This window comes from Mugil cephalus, chromosome 5, assembly GCF_022458985.1.
Source record: "Mugil cephalus isolate CIBA_MC_2020 chromosome 5, CIBA_Mcephalus_1.1, whole genome shotgun sequence".
Lineage (NCBI taxonomy): Eukaryota > Metazoa > Chordata > Actinopteri > Mugiliformes > Mugilidae > Mugil > Mugil cephalus.
In genome coordinates, this window is record NC_061774.1 from 17,258,335 (window position 1) to 17,277,368 (window position 19,034).

The 19,034-nt window shown below is 39.7% G+C and overlaps 1 protein-coding gene across 1 annotated transcript in view; it reads left to right on the forward strand.

Annotated features, from left to right (window-relative positions):
• Positions 1-240: 240 nt before the first annotated feature.
• Positions 241-19,034, forward strand: part of ctnna1 (catenin (cadherin-associated protein), alpha 1) — a 69,172-nt gene continuing 50,378 nt past the window's right edge. Inside the window, exons 1-7 of the mRNA XM_047585568.1 lie at positions 241-429; positions 2,246-2,364; positions 2,628-2,823; positions 10,381-10,547; positions 11,050-11,169; positions 12,348-12,617; positions 18,580-18,783. Coding sequence (XP_047441524.1) covers positions 2,260-2,364; positions 2,628-2,823; positions 10,381-10,547; positions 11,050-11,169; positions 12,348-12,617; positions 18,580-18,783 — 1,062 coding nt within the window. The 5' untranslated portion in view covers positions 241-429; positions 2,246-2,259. The remainder of the gene's footprint in view (positions 430-2,245; positions 2,365-2,627; positions 2,824-10,380; positions 10,548-11,049; positions 11,170-12,347; positions 12,618-18,579; positions 18,784-19,034) is intronic.

The following is a 19,034-nucleotide window of genomic DNA, read 5'->3' on the forward strand; positions in this document are numbered from 1 at the left end:
ACAAGCTCTTTTCCTCAGTCTCCATGTTAACTGGTGTCCCACCTCTTGCCCTGGTTAAACTGTAGTGTTTTCGTAGGCAGCAATTAATCCATATATGGCCAGTTTTACAGTGAGCACCACGCCCAAAACACCTCCTCCTCTCATGGACATGTTGTGTCCTGTGGTCGCCTCCTGCCAGGAAGTTCAGGAACTCGGTCACCGCCCCAGTCCCAGTCCCAGCCCCCTCTTCATCCTCCTCCTCCTCCTCCTCTTTTCGTCCATTGTTGGGCAATAGGCTGATTCACCCGAAACGCCGACCGAAACTTTTCAGCTTACCAAGTGCCGTGGGATCATTTTAATCCGCTCTCGCATCAACTTTTTTCGACATATTTGCCAGAGGAAGCACTACGACATCTGTGGCGGACGGTGAAGAGCGCAACTATCCAGAATGTGAGTCGAGAAAAAGGGGAGAGAAAGAGGGAAAACTTATGAGGAGGCGAGGAGTTCCTCATATTTCTCATTCCTCCATTTTGAACTTTTAAACTCCAGTTTGTGTAGCGGGCTGTTATCGCCGTCTTTTATTGTTTCACTTTCTATAGGTTATTTTCCAGTTATAACGCGGAATAGTTTTTCGGGAAGCTAATTAACCTGGGTGATAAAGTTTTTTTCCCTGAAGTGTTGAAACGGTGTAACAGAACCGTTTGTTGTTTGTTGGTTAGCATTAGCTTTAGCCACCACTGTACGTTAACTGGTAGCAGGTAACACGGTAAGCTAAATTGACTCTAATTAAATTAACCCCCCTTAATTAAATTAATACCTGTTGGAAAATGGTTGGTTTTGCTATTCTGATTTTTAATGCTCTCGTTTAGCTGTTTGAATTCACTGTTTGTTTAGGTAGCCCACTACAACAGGTGTAACTTTGGCTAACGTTCGTAGTTAGCAACGCCCTGTGTTATCTCACCAGGTGTGTGACGTTAGTAGTAATGAATGTTTCCTATTTTGTTTTGACATGTTTCTTATTTGGATTGTGTTTCATTTTCTTTAAATTGAGTATGTAGAGTAAATACACATTCTCACTTCTTTTAAAACTCTTCAAATCGCTGTTTTTGACCAATTCACACACACGTAGCCCACGTAACCGCAGTGCTTTACGACTTGCGAAAGATTTTAGTTTCACATGCACAGATTCTGAGATAACATGTTCTGACTTAGGGACTTCCTCTGCCACACCCATACAGAGGAACTGTCTCGCTGTCTCACCTCCTCTGCCCCCACAAACCAGTTTAAGAGTTAACTGTTTTTCTGGGGGAAAAAAGAAAAAAAAAATGAAACCCAGCCTTTTGCTGTAGACGTCCAGAGTAGTCTTTCAGCACATTGCACACCACAGTCGCTTGCCTTCGTTTCTATGTTATTGGGGTAGCCTAGTTGCTTCAAAACGCTTATATAAAGACACAGAACTAGCTGCACTGTTAGAAGCCAATTGCTTGGTGAGTGAGTTGTATCTGTGTCAGTTTGCATCCATTCATTTTGATTAAATATTAAGAGGGGCCGTGTAACATAACAAGTACAACTTATCAAGAGATACAAAGTTAAGGCGGCATTATTGAAGAGAAAACTGTAAGAACATGCGCCGCCCAATTGGCAACAGTGCAGTATAAGATTGGTAAGTCATATTTCACATGCTTTCATATATATATATTTATATTTTTTGCCTTTTTGTTGACAATCTAGGCTAATGGCTAGCATGACATTGTATATACAGTACAGCTGACCAACTTTTCAACTGAAGCGCTCAGCCCTCAGGGTTTGCTGATTATCCCTGGCCCTCTATGTTTGATAGCTAATCAATGGAGTTGCACTCACTGCCTGAAAAGAGAAATCGAAATTGGGCCACAGTGTTACTGTGCTCTGCCTTTGGCAGTCATTCTGTGAGGGATAGAGTATTGCCGGCTCTAACAAGGACCTTAATATTATTGCACAAACTTGCAGAGGCTGCTCTGAAAATCATAAAAGAGCTCGATTTAGGACACGAACCTCACTTTTTTTTCTTTCTTTTGTCCTCTTCATGACAAAGCGAAAGGCTGTCCTCCCTAACATACGGCCACAATAATCTTACATGACAGCAGATATTTTGTGTTTTGGAGGACAAAGATGTTTTGCTTGATGTAGTCCATACTGCGCCGCATCAGACGAATGAAATTGACTTAGCCCTGGTCATTTGTTTCAACTGTTTTTTTCTTCGGCTTTTATCATTTTTTATACTCAGAAAAACCAGACACCATGACAAACATCAACACAGCTAACATCAACTTTAAATGGGACCCAAAGAGTCTTGAGATCCGTACTCTGGCAGTGGAGCGGCTACTGGAGCCCCTGGTCACCCAGGTAATATCAACACAATTACGGTTGATTTCTTTTCAAAACCATGTTACAAAGTTCTTTACAATACAATTGGCATATTGCTTATATTAACCATTTTCCCTGCATGTCACTTATTCAGGATTGTGATTTTGTTATACATGAACATTAAATATGTGGAAGAAACTACCAATGTTTGCTTAAAAGACTATACAACATTGTCACACATTTTAAGAAGACCACGAAGCAGCCATTTATTTTTGCTGAAACATTTTGTATCCCTATCATAGGTCACCACTTTGGTGAACTCCAGCAACAAAGGCCCATCTAACAAGAAAAAGGGACGCTCCAAGAAAGCACACATCTTGGCTGCATCAGTTGAGAGTGCTACCCAGAACTTCCTGGATAAAGGAGAGAAGATTGCAAAGGAAAGTCAGTTCCTTAAGGATGAGCTGACGGCTGCTGTGGAAGATGTCCGCAAGCAAGGTATATTGAAAATGCATATTGCAACAGCGTTCGGTTTCAAGCTTGTACAGAGTGCTTCTTAAGATAGAATAGATGATAAATAAGTCATAAGGTACGTACATATCATCTGTCCCAGCAGAAGTTCTTGGAATAAGAATATGTTTTGAGCTTGATAAATTTCTTTTGGCTATGGGGTTTGCAGGGAGCCCATTAATAGACTTTTCATTTAAGTATGCAGACGGGCCACATTCGTTTCAAGTCAGACACTGCCATCGCTGTAGCTTCTTCCAGGATCCAATTTAACCATTTCTCCCCTGAGATGTGTGTGAGTTCTCTTAGCCTAATATAAGGTTGCTCAGGACGTATGTGGGCTTGAACATCAACAGCCTCATTGTCTTTAGTCTTAAATGTTGTGTTGTTCCTCACATCCTGTTTATTGTGAAATCAGTGAAGATTGGTCATTCGAATTGCATCGAGTGTGTTCTTGCTATTAGTATAGAGTTCTGTTTAACCATGTGTCACCATGTATGTGTGACTGGAGTATGATATATATAACAACATGATGTAAATTTCAGTTTCTGGCTTTCAAGACTATATTTCACAAACATGCCCTTACGGTAGCTCAGTATTATTTAAGTCATTGTGTAACGCATTATACCGCCCAGTTCTATCCTGTATTGCTCATGTGTTCTATAGAAATTCAGCATGAACCAGCATATCATTGTAGACGGTTGCCTCTTTTATTTTGACAGTGACAGACCTTTGATATACACCTGGTCAGGAGCTTGATGTACCTGCATTATCTTGCACAAGACTGTGGCAAAAATAAGGTCCTCCTGCATTTTTATGTCAGTCTGTAAGACGGATTCTTTTGTTTCTAAAGTTGTCTATATTCACAATGACGGCAACGCAAGACTCCATCATGACACAGTGGCGAGCATGTCTTGTCCACGGAGATGATTCAAGCACTGTGCAGGTGGTGGTGGACAGTCTTGTAAAAGGTTATCTGCCAGGTTGCTTGCTCAGTGGAGTGCCAACTTATTATATAGCAGAAGTGACACACAAGCTGTCCACCGATATTTCTGGTTTTTAATCAAAATCTCTGTTTTTTACCTGTTGCCACGGAGATCAGCACAGTGCAGCGCATGACGAGTTTCCAGATGTCATAGTTGATGTCAAATTTATTTAAATGGCTATATCCACCTTCCTGGCTGGAGTCCACCCACACACAGGGCATTTCGAATTCAATTTCACGACTCCCACAAGTCTGAAGACAGGAATCGACCATCAAATCACCATCCGATGAAATTACCGTTTGTCTTGAGATAGCAGGTTCCATCATCTAACAACCACATGAGCAATTTTCATTTACTCCTCTCTGCTCCGCATATCTGTCTTTTGACACTCCAGCAGACCACTGAGACCAGAGAGCCATGACTTGAGGGGTAGCTGTTATCACCCTCTGAAGTGACATCTGTGTCACTGTGTCTTTTCATCCCAGATGCCCAGCGAGTTAGATGTCCCCTGCTCGAGCTCTGCGCTGAGTAGTTGGGAGGTAGACGACAAGTTGCGAGATAGGCTGTGCAGTTCTCAGTGTCCAGGAATGTTACTGTAGTTGTGGTAAGCTGTCACTGGACTGGAATTCGGTGACTGTGTTAGCCGGTGCCTAGGCCTGGCTGTCAGCTATGCGATGCTGCTCAGTGGAGCGTGCCTAGACTGATAATATGGCCATTGAGTAGGGTAACACCCCCCCCCCAGCACCCCGGATTCAAGAAGCATTTTCTGCCCAGCTGTGGCTTAACCAGTGGTTTGAAATAATAAAAAAAAAAAAAAACCTGACATGATGATGAAGGATGGCTGTGTCTGCGGTGCAAGTTGAAGTGGCAGGTGGACCAAATATTTGATCTCGCATTATTATTATTATAAGTTTATTGGATATTTTGCTCTACTCAACATATTATTTGAATATTTTATATATCATAGAGCATATTATAGTAAATCTGTTTGATTTATCACAAAAAAACTGTTCACATTTCTCACCCCGTTAACGACTTTTTCTTTACTCAGCCTTTTCTCTCAGCTCTTGTCCTTGTTCTCTCCGTCTTGCCCTTCCCTCCCTGTCTGTGTCTTTGCTGTCCTGCTGTTTGGGAGGGTTATTGTGTGATATACATTTTAATCATTTCATCATGCACTCGGTGGGCTGCAGGTGAGCATTAGATAGATGGAAGTTTATTAAAGGAGTACTGATCACTATCTGCTCTGTGAAAATGGCCTTATTGATTTTGTTCACGGGGGATAACAGCCTGAGGGTGAAGACTGTGTTTGCAGTCTGTGTTGTCCATCATTTGCACAAACTGCTTTAGAATAGAGAGTCAAATGGACAATATCTGCTTGAGATTGTTCTTCAGATTTGGTTGTGCAGCTTTTTTGTCTTTGGTGAGCATTTAATTTGTAATAGTTATAGTCGCGGTTCAAATCATTATAAAATTGAGGGACAGTGTGTGTGATTTTTTTTTTTTTTTTTAAACTGGCGCAGCATTATCAGAGTCTGGTTTGCTGAGTTTTTGCAAACGGAAAATCCAATACATGACACCAGTTTGCTGTAACTGATACAGTAGTGCTAAAATATTTAAGCAATATATTTTACAATGTGGAAAAGAATCGTCAACAATTCATGCTGATTAATTGCTGCTTCGTGTGGTGCCGTTAATAACGGGTTAAAATGTGTTGGTATGTATTAACAGAATTTGAGTTATTCAGGTTTTTTTTTTTTTTGAAAAAAATAAATTAGATAAGGACATTTAATACTGCAGATGTACATGCACTACCAAAGATGATGATTTTTTTTTTATCAGTTTTATATTTTTACAACCAATGATAATAAATAATAAAAAATATCTTTGGTAGTGAATTCATATAGTGAAACTTCTGATTGTTGAAGAAGTGACTGTACAGTTTCAGCAAGTGATAGGTGAATTGCACATATTTGAGAATCAGCTTCTTTTCCCCAAAGGCCCGGAGGTTCATGGCTTTTTGTAGATGTTTCATTTACGAAGTCCTGTAGCCTACACTTTCGTTGAAGTTTCTCTGTTCAGTCAGGACACGGCAAAATTAGCTTACACATACTAATCGGTGAGGCTTCATTTGAGACGGTCCCCTGCTTGCTACCACAGGCTGTCACTTCATTCACTGCTTTTAAACTAAGAGCCAAAGGAGTAGCTGTCATGCTGTTTCCTATTTGGCAGCAGCATCAGCCTGTGATTCAAAACTACTTTATTTAGTTAAACCATATAATTTGGGAATAATATTCAACAACAGTAGCATTTTTAGTTGCTTATGGCACTCTGTTGCAGAGGCTTTATGACATTTAAATAAAAAAAAAAAAAAAAAACACTCTTAGTTATTGACGACATCCTGTTGCTAAGGCTTGTTGGTATTCAACAAAAGTAACAATCTTGGTTATTGATGGCATCCTGTTGGGGTTTTAAGTGGATATTCATGCTCATGGCTGACTCCTGTGTGTTTGGGACTACCTCACAGACCACGCCGAGCTTAAAAAGCTACGACAGCTTACGTTTATCTTATTATCATGTATGAAAAGGCTAAAGCAGAGGTGATTTTATTAAATTCAGCTGTCAGCCTCTGGATGTTTAGAGAAACGTGACCACCTTGAAAATCTGACCAGAAGAATCAACATAGTATCCGGCTTCTTGATTGCTGTCGGGCTGACGCAGAACGTCTTATAGCTTTAAAGCAAACAAACTGTATTGTAGAGCCACTGAAAGAGCTCAATGAAATAGCCCACAGGAATTGGAAATACGCCTCAGACAACAGAAAGCCAAGGACGGTTGTTCTCATGCTGCTCCATTTTATGGACAAACAATTGAATTTTATCTAAGCCAAGATCTCTACAGAAGAATACATCTATCTACATCAATAAAACCCATGCGGAACAAGAACTCAGAAAAAGAGCTGAATGTTGTAGGAGCATATAGAGTTTTCACAAACTCGTCTGAGAATGAATGTCGTCCCTTTTTATCCATCTGTTCTAACAGTATAATCTAGTGCTTTACATTATAAACAAATCCACCTGATACAATATGCATGAACGCGTTGCCACGTCGTTGATAGAGATCATTAAAGCCTGCTGTTATTTATCCAAGTACGTCAAGAAAATAACATCCTTTAATTGCGCTGCTAGGGGTGACAATGCTGTTGAAATTTAAATTAAAGTTTTCACGAGATGTTTGGCTGTGTTGCTTTTCTGTCCGTCAAACATTACAACATGAATTCTCTGAAACAGAATCTGCGTTTGCATGATGCCATTGAACATTTGAATTGTCTTCATTCTTATAAGAAAGTAAACATGTTATTTATGGTTCTATAAACCTTGAAATGATTATTTAGGTTGTTTATACAAACCCGCTACTACACATGATTTTACCCAAATATAGCACTTTAACATCCAGCCTTGGTAAATTATCAGTCTATTGTATTTACCAATAATATGTTGACAGATATTTTAAGTAACAGCTAGATAATCATCTTGCCCTGGAGAGATCGTCTCTAATAAAAAGTATGAAAAGTATAGCGTGTACCACGCCATTCAAATCAATCAAATCAATAATTATAAGTATTTAGATCACCTGTTTGTGATTACGGTTGTGAATTTAGCACCAGTCATTAACCTTCAAAATATAAGGAACCCAGTTTGTGGTTTGCACTTGAAGGATGAATATAAATAGTTTGCTTGTTAAACAGTATGTTTTGATGATGAAATTTGATTCTTCTCTTGGAAAACCACAAGTTAAGTCTTTGTTTTTTTTGACTCTGTCTCCTGTAGCTGTAAGAATTTATCATGAATGAATACCTGCTGTTTATATTTTTTTTGTCTTTGTTTTGATATTCCACCGACGCCTTTTAAGGAGGCACAGATTGCAAATTGTAAACATGTAATTTCAGAAAGGGCACATTGTGATCAGAGGTGACACAGACTTGACGCCTGCTCGAGTTGAGAAAGCAATGAAAAACTGCTTTTCAATCTCTTTTATGGTCTTGATGGGTGTACCTTTTTGTAAACACTTCAAATAGACACAAACACAAGACAAAAGTGAGTTTTTAAATACCTAGTGATGCCCCAAAAGGCCTATTTATTTATTTATTTTTAAAAGAAACTCTACAAGTCCAGTTGCTCTTTTTTTTTTTTTTTTTTTTTAAACCGCTTTGGGTTTACCACGACCTGGATGACTGAGAAACTTCAGACATACGGCCCAGTGGTACGTAGAGGTAGCATAAATGTCCACAAAGTCCGTGGATGCATATCAAGATGGATGAAGAGAAGATTTGAAGTGCAAGTTAAGGCAAAGGCTTATCTGCTTGAGCGGAAAATGTTTCAACTGGGGTGAAAACATGTTGTTATTGTGAGTTGTATGACTGTATGAATGTACCAAGACAGGCAGAAAGGAGACTGTCTCTAGGAACATAAGAGATGTTGAAGTTTCTAAATGGGCTCAGGAATCCAGCTCGCATGTTTTGTCTCTTGTTCAGTTGGTACTTTATTGACTGTATGTGGCCGGAACACACTTGAAAAACCTTCCAGAGGTCTAAGCCAAGAAGCCACTTCACGTTGTATCTAAATACAGCTGGCTTGTTATCTCGGAGTGAGAGGGTGAAGTGACGCTTTGACTCTGCTCTCAATCTGCTCACATGTATAAGATTTTTTTAATAAGCTGTCACTTTTTTTGTTTCATAAAATTAGATTGTTACAGCCCTACAAATTTCCAGCCTAATGTTGTTGCTCTTGGTATCGTCTAGAGTGACGTCAAAGTGCCATGTTATGCTCTACTGCCGTTTGCCCATCTAGATTGTTTTGATGCGAGCTTTTCACTTGACCTGTCCTTAGAGTCCTTAATGTGATTTTTTTTTACTTTGTTGAAAACTGAGATGGCAGATCAAGATTATTTGTGATAGGTCTATAGGTTGCAGAGAATGAGGATTGCAGTTTTTGAGGCTGGAAAGTCAACAGAGAGAATCCTCAACACTTTCGACCTTCAGTGTTGGGGCTTTATCAGTCATTTTCGTTATTCCTGGCACCATAAGATGTCCTATTGTGGAGTGCCAACGCATTCCCCTCTTATCAATGTATTTATGTAGTCGACTACATCAGTGGCACTGGTGAGTTGTAGCAGCCCTACTTTAATGTTTCTATGACCGCTCATAAGGAAAAGTGCATATATGTTGCTTTTTGTAGAGATTAAGATTATATATATATATATATATATAGCGTAGACATGACTTGCAAACCCAGAGGTCAGGTGCTAATGCGGTAAAGTTCAACAAAGATGATGACATTTAGGGTGGGGAACTTCCAGCTTGAGAGCAGATTTCAGTCAGCTGAAATGGACAAAACTATGCAACAGCTGAAACACACTCCACCCTTAACTGTTCTCACTAAATACAAACTAAAGTCCACAGACATACAGTTCACGGTGGAGCAGATTCTGGCCGAGCCCAGTTGAGAGTCAGCCAGCCTGTCCTGGGCAAATAGGGGAAGTTAACTCCACCATAGCACATTTTTGTAAACAGCGCCGCAAATGAAATAGAGTGACTATATATTCACACATTGTCATAGGAGAAGTATTTAACACGATGGTAACAACTGAGCATGGACACGAACTGCCAAATTAGTTTTCGCCTGTCGTCTTCCCACAGCACACCTCATCGGTGTAAGAAAATTATTCACGTTGCTTGTCAGCCATGTTATTTTTTTCTTCTCTTCAGAGCTGTACCACATCATAGAAACAAGACAAGATAAGTGCTTGTCTTTTTGTTGGCTTTAGCTCTCTCATGCAGCCATAATGGTTAGGAGACCTTTTTTTAGAGTTTTGAGTTTTGGCTGTGCCTCCGTGGAAGTAAACTACGGATTTACTGTCCTGTTCATGATGTGAGACTACAAAGTCTATTTGTGTGCTCAGTCAACTGTGCAGGCCCATCCAGCATAGGACAAAGCGTCGGACTGGGCGGACCAGACAGTGATTCTTTTGTGGTGGTTTTGACCTCTTTTGTGCTATGTGTGCACGTCTGTGTGTGACACGTGCTGACCTTATCCAGGCGGGGAGTGATGAATCAGACCGCTGCTTGTCTTGCACACTCCTCTAAATCTCACATGAAGATTTCTGACGCAGGAAACTTGGTGCCTGAAATGGTCTGAGTGCTTTCAGACACCTGCCGCCTGCTCCTTTAGACGACTATTACTGTTAATACATATATATATAAGGGTTTTGTGCATGATGCTTGTCTGCTTTAATGATTGAATGTTTGAATTGGTGAAATCTGTGCCACATTAATTAAAATGATAAGAGCCCTGCAAGGACATCTTTTATTTGTTTTTGCAAAAGATGAGAAAACTGTTTCCTGGTCACAAATACTCAGGGATTGAGAAAGATGTCAAGCTAGTTCTTAGTATTTCAAAACTGTTCCTTTGAACAGTTTCTGGTTTGATATAGGCATAATAATCGTTTCAAACTAATTTCTGTTTAAATTTTGGAGTTACAGCAGATGTTTTGCCTTATTTTTCAGGTGACTCGATGCGGCAGGCCTCTGGAGAATTTGCAGAAGACCCCTGCTCTTCTGTGAAGAGGGGCAATATGGTTCGTGCTGCCAGAGCCCTCCTCTCGGCAGTCACACACCTGTTGGTGCTGGCAGACATGTCTGATGTCTACAAACTTCTAGTGCAGCTGAAACTGGTGAGATAATTACATTCTTTACCATACGCTACTGTGTACATGTGCTATTTGCTTAGAGTCACTTAGTCACTCACCCAGGGGCACTTTGATGTCAGATGAGTGTAAATAATTAAGTATAACCAAATGGGTCTGATTTTTTTTTTTTCCTTGTCAACCTGAGTGTGCATGGGAGTTTAGGAGAATGGAATCAGCTTGATTTAACGTTTCTCTTTGTATGTAAATTAATGTCTCTAGTAAAATCCTCTTGTAAATGTGTCAACACAAGAAAATATGTATTCTTGAATTAGATGTTAATTACAATCACTGCTTGATAGATTAGCTTGATTTGATTGCAGTTTTGTGTCTTCAACTCTAGCCCTCATTTGGACATTTAAAAAAAGAATATAACAAGTTGTATTTTATTTATTTAGAAACTCTTTGTTTAAATGTGTAGCAATTAGCAGTAGAACAATACTTTTTACTGTCACTTTATTGTCTAACTCTCTGCATCTACCTGGATCAGGTGGAGGACAATCTGGTGAAAGTGCGTAATGCAGGAACGGAGCAGGAACTTGGAATCCAGTATAAGGCCTTGAAACCAGAGGTGGACAAGCTGAACATGATGGCTGCCAAGAGACAGCAGGTAAAGTGCAGTTGGCAAAGTAGTCGGACGGCAAGAGCAGATGAATCTGGTAGTTTCAATTGTGGTGGGAGGTTGCAGCGTACATGAGTGGGTGTTACATCTGCGTCTTGAAACCCATAACCAGATCATCTCTCCAGCTCATATGTTAAGTAAAGAAACTGAGTAAACAAGAGGAGAGCCATGTGCTTTGGGTCGGGAGAATTAAATTTAGTAGACATGAACGATGTTCTGATTTCTAGTAACAAAGAAGCAGTTTGGAAGAAAAGACTGTAAAGGTTTGACTCCCAAGTGTGAAAAAAATCCCTTTCCTTGATTAGACATATGATTACAAATGGCATATTCTCTACTGATATATAAGTAGTAGTCAACAGTGATGTGCATTTTATGATGCATTTCCAGGTGTAACAACATTAGACTTCTATCACATTCAGGAGAAGCATGCATCTTCTAATAACTGTGAATGAAGGCACCTTATTAAGTGTCGGTGCATCCCCGATGCAGACTGACATAGAAAAGTATGGCAGTTGTCACATCATGCTGTAAAGTGCTCAAATTATGTAACCGCATCTCGTGAGAAAGTTGAAATAATTGTTGTTTTCTACATTACCTCCCTTTTAACCAAATGATCAATGTTCGTGACAAAATGGTAGCTAGGAATCTCGACAGAAACTTATTATGCTTGTCATTTTACTTGCTACTTTTTATTTTTTTATGGATTCAAAATGTGTTTAACCAAAGTGAAGGCAGAAAGTAATGGGCCTTATCGAAGAGCAGTGGTAGAAAAAGGCCCTGGAAGTATTCCATTTGGAGGCATGACTTTCTTTTTTGTGTGTGCAAGAGCTTTTTTTGTACCATAAATCTATGCCAGTGATCACTATCTCTTCTCCTCCCTCCAATGAAAATGTAATTGCAATACAATGCTGAGGTCTGAATAGCAATGCATTAAATTGCAAAGGCACATTATAATGGCCTGATTATGACTGTGTTGTGTTACCGCAGGGGACAGAAATAAATCTGGGTCATCCAGAACAAACTCTGTCACACTTAGTGTCTCTATAAGGGCATGACAAGCTCATTTTGAATCTAAAGTACATTACCACTCTTCCTCCTGTAAGTATTCCATCTCTCAGTTCATTCATTTATTCTGTTATATTTCCCGTATTATCTGTACTTGCTAGGAGCTAAAGGACGTCCACCACAAGGACCAAATGGCTGCTGCCCGTGGGGTTCTCCAGAGGAACATCCCCATGCTGTACACAGCATCCCGTGCCTGCCTGCAGCATCCTGACGTGGCGGCCTACAAGGCCAACCGTGACCTTATCTACAAGCAGCTGCAGCATGCAGTCTCCGGTATCTCCAACGCTGCCCAGGCCACTTCCACTGAAGACTCAGCACTCAATCAGCCAGGAGGGGGTGGAGAACTTGCATATGCTCTCAACAACTTTGATGTAAGTCAAATAAGCGATTTTCAAGTCGCTACCTGTTTGCCTTTTTGCGGGGCTCCTTTCAGATGGTATAAAAACGTGAAATCTGAGATCAAATCTTCTCCCACAGAGTTTCAGTTGAAAGGGCATGATATAGAAATACATGAGGGCCTGTTAAAAAAGATTATTCGGTGGGTTATATTTTTTAGTTTATAGGGCTAACCCGACTAAAATTGCAAAATGACCAAAAACTCTTAAAGAGCTTGGAGTCAAGGTTAAAATCAGCACAAGATGTGTGGTCGAATTTGGCCTCAGCTCAGGGGGTTCATTAAATATGTTCTAGAGTCACTTTTAGTGATTAATTAGTTTCTATTTCAAATTAAGGAGATTTACAAAACTGTTGGGATGTTCTTAGTAGCACATCTTTTAAATAACATGCGTTTTCATAAACAAAGGCTAATCTCTTCACTGCTCATAGCTGTTGAGCTTCACTCTAATGGTTTTTGTTGTAGAAAATTCAGCTGAAGAATATTGTAGATGCAAGACTATTAAGAAAACTGAAATAATACGATGCTGCCACAGATGTTAATTTTTGGCATTTAGCACTGAGGCAAACGCTTATCTGCTAAAACACTTTGCATGTTCCTGTCTGACCTCACATTCATGCCCAAAACCTTTTTGTCTTTAATAAGTTGTTAAATTTGATCTGGTTTTTACTATAGACTATATCCAGTGTGTATGACTCAGATGTTCTAGTTATGCCTCTACGCCGGCAACAACTATGACCGGAGGCATTGTGTTTTATGCGTTGTCTGTCTGTTCTTTCTCTCGTTCTCGTGAATGCGTTATCTCAGGAATGTGGTGGGGGGATTTCTTCTATTTGGCTCAGTCATTCATTTTAGCCCAAGTTTAAACTAAATCATGGTGGTCAAAGGTCACTTTGACCTCATAAAACAAATTTTCCAACATAACTCCCGAATTCTTACACTAATTATGACAAGATGTCAGACAAATATTTAATCACCCTCTTCACTTTCTCTCCCTGGATAACGACCAGAACAAGGGACCACCTGTTCCTCTGGTACCCCACCACAAGCTCACGGGTTTTGCTGAAGCTGAGCTTTAGGTGTGACTCTTAGTCCTCTATAACAAAAATGGTGTTGAAGTGAAGACAGCAGTTTCACAGACGGTCTCAATGGAAATGATTCACTGGAATCATGCACGATACCTTTTATTAAGTTCCGCCGCAGTCGTCTCTAAACATATCATATATTGTCTGTATAGATATGACTAAACCTCCAACTTCATTGGTTGGTAGAGGCAAACAATCCTCGGGGATCATAATAATCTTAAACATTCATTTTTTTTCTTATTTCTTAAAGACATCTGATTTATTCTCATCCCTAAAACTGTCATTGAGATAAACTGCATTTAGTTATGACCACAAACTAAAGCAACAGACCTACAAAGAAAATGTTAAATGTATATGAAACATGTGACTCTGTACTCATGATATTGAAATGAAACCACACCAAGACAACAACTGGATAAAATATAGAGCTAATCATCTTAGCGCTGCCTAAACCATTTTCACCATTGTTACCGATCATGTCAAATTTGGCAATATAAGGCCAAGTATAAGGCAAGGTACCTTCATATCAACATGACATTTGCTCATATTGAGACAGATCCCAAAGACAGATTGAGGTCTGTAGAAGTAGAGGTTTAAACCATTAAACCATTACTCATCTCGTGTTGATCAGTCATTTAGTCATTTAGCAAGTATCAGTGTCTAACTTGATGTGTTGCTCCCGCTGTGACACTGTTTAGTCTCATAATTGATGCAATCTGCACCCTCATGCTTAATGTGTCCATGACCATATGATGATTACTCATGGTTATTGCACAAACAAGATTTCCCTGTTTCTGGTTTAACATGGGATTATATTATAGATAGATGGGTCGATAATCCTTTAAATATCTGTCTCAAGTGTGGGGCCCTCTGCTTTCACCAGGTGAGTGGCATCTTTCCTGAGCATAGTTGGCCTATTATAGCCTTTTTTTTCTTGTTAATATGCATGTGTTTCAGACAATTTCAGCTCTTTCCTGTTTTGGGACTTTTTGTGAAACACGTACCCATTGGTTACTGCCTTTACCAGTGATGAATTGATGGAAAACACTGGGGCAACGCTGTAAGACTTTTATTTATTAGTGCTAGTGAGGTTACTGCCGCAGGTTTGTCTGTCTTTACATGACTTTTTTTTATCCATTACATCAAATTAGAATAATTTATTAGACATATTACTCAAAAAATGTTGGCTCTCAGCAGGGTTGCCATGCAAAAATAATCATATTGGCACAAGCTTCATGTCAATCAGAATACTTATTCAGTTTAAAGTTGAACAGTTTACCTGCAACGCTTGCGCAAGGTGTCCATGCTTTTCAGATAAATTTGTGAATTGGAGTGAAAGCTACGTCATCCTCTTGGAACAATGCACAGTAGTTTAGACAGTATCATGCATTTTGTAAGGAAAAGTTGAACACACCTTTGTACGAAGGGAGTGTAACCGCTCCATCAAATTCTGCTAGCATTTGAAAAATGTAAAAGAACTAAGAGAGCAACATCTGTGGCATCAGTCACTGACCTCAGAGCCTTTCCAAGCAAACGCCATTTCCAAGAAAATTTCGCTGAGTCGAACTGCGAAATCCAAGTAGCCCAAATTTAGATTTTCCATTTGAGTCAGTAGCTCCAAGCCAAACTAATTAAAAATTTACTTAAAGTAAGCTTTTTAAGTAGCAGTGTGGTACTTTAGGCATCAGTGTTAAAGCATCCTTCATCAAGTCAGATTTGCTTCCCGACGTTGCACTGTTGAGTCAATATAAAATCATGCAATTATATATTTTCATTGATTTTCAACGTTTAGTTTTTACCGTTGAAATACAGACCTACACTTTTTTTGCATTTGTGAATGAACTCATGGCTGATCGTAATATGCCCTTAACTATGAATTCATTTCTTAGTAATGCCAAATATTATGCAAAATCATAACTCAGTGTAATGACAACATCGCAGTCTCTTCGATCTGTGTCAGTGCTTATTTGACAGGTAATTACACAGACAGTCACTCCCTAAAAACTCAAATCCATAACACCTACTTTCTAATGCCCACTTTCAAGTGCAAGGCGAAATTAGCAAATGAGTCAGCCCCCCCCATTCTTTCTCCCTCCCCCTCTCTCTCCGTTTCCTCCTCCATGTCTCTCTCTTGTGCCTGTTGCCATGGTGATATGACACGCAAGCAGAGGAGGTCAGATGAGACTGAGTGGAGGGGGCTGGAGGTGGCTGCGATAGAGGCGGGCTGCCTAATAAACCACGTTTCTAACAGCTGAATTGTTGAATATTTTTTTTTTCTTTTTTCTTTTCTTTTTTTTTTAGCTACAAGGCATCTGTAGAGTTCATTGTCAGGGGGGAAGTTGCCTTTCTCTCTTAAGCTGCCACAAACATCACAGTGCTACCTTAGCCCTCTGCAGTGCCTCACCAGCATGACAACTAGTTGCCTTTCCAAGCAGACTAACTCCTGTGAAATGAGACATTTAAGTGGTCTCTCATCCTGCACACGCAGAAGAGAAGGGATTAGCACCTCTGACTCAAATGAAAGCTAACAAAGGGAAGGAAATGAGTGCGTTACACAGTTGTATAAGGTGCTCCTAGCAAAATTATGTTTTGACTTTAGTGAAAAGCACTCATCTAATATGACCCCTGGTTCAAATGTTAATGCACGGTTATGTTTTATTTCATGACACAACATGTAAAGCTTTGGGCATCCCATTAAGACAGTACTATTAACCCCCGAAAGCACATACGCGGCTTGTGAACATTTTTTCCAGCCAACTCTTTCTGTTCTCGCACATCATTTCAAGCTCTGAGACATTTTAGGCAGTCCTGCATGCACAGCATGTTTAAGATCTTCCCACGTATTTTAATGAGCAGGCCCTCAGTCAGGGGACTGTGGGCCATTTCAAAAGCTTCAGCTAGCACTTTCTCAAAGTATTTTACAGTTGGTTTTGAAGTATGCTTTTAATCATTATCTTGTTATAAAAGCCATCCTCATTTCACTTTCACTTTTTTAACTGACTGTATGACATTTGCGTACAGAATTTACTGGCATTTGGGATCATTTTCTTCAGTTCCCTGCAGCTTCCAAACAGCCCCAAAGCAAAAACTTCTCTCCCTGTCCTAACCGGAGTTCTTAATTGATAATTCCTAACCATCATTCTTGACCTGCCTTACAGGTCAACAATAAAGCTGCATGTGACTTACCTCTGCGGTTAATGCAAAAACAGTGCATATACTGTCAATTTCAATTGCCACATTTTTAATGTCTGGGCAAATTACACGTTTTTGAATTGAAATTAAAAAAAAAAAGCTTTCACACTGTGCAACAGTGAGAGGGATGCTTTGTTAACGTTTTGTAACTTGTTATTCCCATGAAAGCACCTATTAAATCTGTGGGAAAGGATGACATAAAAGAAGATATTACAAATTGGCCAGAACTGTAAAATGTCCTGTCCCATTTTCTTCTTTATTTAAGATAAATAAAGGACAGTAATCAGTCCTGTTTGAAAAAAGCCAGTTTATGCGTTTTTAGTTGAGTTTGTGGACTGTACACGGTTTTGCGTTAAGGCACCATAGTCGTAGACTGGAGAAACGAGCGAGACTGCATTATTCACATTATTCTGACTCCAGGACCTGCATTCAGAAGTGTTTCTTCGTGGTTTTGTTTTAGAGCCTTTGGCTGAATGATGGCATGTTACCTTGGTCTAGTTAAAGGTTTTCCAACATTGTGCTGTAGGGTACCATTAAAACACACAATGATGGTATTCTTCTATTTTATTAAGAAATGTGTAAATCTGAGAAGAGCATGCCTATTACATTTTCTCAAATCTTATTACAATTGTTAAGTCTCGGTCATTTACATAATTTATTTGTCATAATTCAGCTCTGAAAATCCATATAGTATTTTGATATTGTTTGTCAAATCTTTTTAACTTTGTTAAAGTTAGTGTTTATACTGTTTCTTCCCCTTGGCCGCATCAAGCTCTATGTGAATGATTCTTATGCATCACCAAAATCATCTCACGACTGTCCCGTCTGGTTGAAAGTTTCACAGTTGGATGAAAATGATATAGTCCTGTTACTGCACAGATTAAACAATATCTCAGCCATTGCCACAAACACCAGCCCTGTATTTTAAAAAAAACTATCCGTGCTGATTTTGTCCTGCAGTTGAAGTCAGCCTCACATAACAAGCAGGCCAATCCTGTTTTTATCATTGTTTGAAAGATTTAGAGATGGCTCTGCATTTTTTTTTTTGTCTCAGCACAACTGAGCTCCTTCATTTGAGTTTTATCACTCCACATGCTCCAGCGAGTACAGAATACGGTGAAAAAGATCACGATGGGCCACTTTTGACATCCCTGCACTGGCTTCCGTTCTGTTTCGGTTTTGTTGGTTACTTTTAAGGCTCCTCATGCTGAGGCTCCAGACTTTATTTCACAATTGCTGTTCCCTGCCATGCCTGTGCACAGCCTGAAGCTTCAGACAAGAATCTGCTAGCTGTGTCTAGATTCAAGACTACAGGGGATTTTCTCATTCACTTTGGACTGATCTACCTAAGGAGCTCTGACTCACCAAACCCCTATCCTCTTTTTAAGTCATGCCTTATACATATATTGCATCAGTTTGCCTTGTAGTCATTCTAATGGTGTTCTTATTGTAAGATACAACTTGTTATTTATTGATGTGTTTGTTTGCTGTGTGTGAAGCCATATATAACACTATACAGATATACCGATGCCATTGCCTGTCAGATTTCTCTCTTTGGGGTGTATGGAGAGAGAGAGAGAGAGGGGAAGAGATCAGTATAGCATGATGACTTTCTGCATTTGTGCTCCCTGTTTAATTTCCTCTCTGACCCTTTCGTTACAGAAACAAATCATCGTGGACCCCCTGGCGTTTAGTGAGGAGCGTTTCCGTCCTTCCCTGGAGGAGCGTCTTGAGAGCATTATCAGTGGGGCTGCCCTCATGGCAGATTCTTCATGCACACGTGATGACCGCAGGGAACGCATCGTGGCCGAATGCAATTCTGTGCGCCAGGCTCTCCAGGACCTTCTGTCTGAGTATATGGGCAATGTAGGTGTCTCACTTTTCCATTTTCTTATCATTCCCACACCACCACTTCTCTGTTGGAAAAAAAAGTTCAGAAACGTACTAAAGGCATAAATCTTAATATTTTTAGCTTCACTTGTAGCTTTTATGGTGACTTAGTTCTACTCAAACACAGGAAAAATAATAACTTCTAGTTGTGTCATCTATCTTGTCACTCGTTTATTGGATGTGTTAAATGAATATAATTTACTACTTCTAAGGAGAGTTGCTTCTTA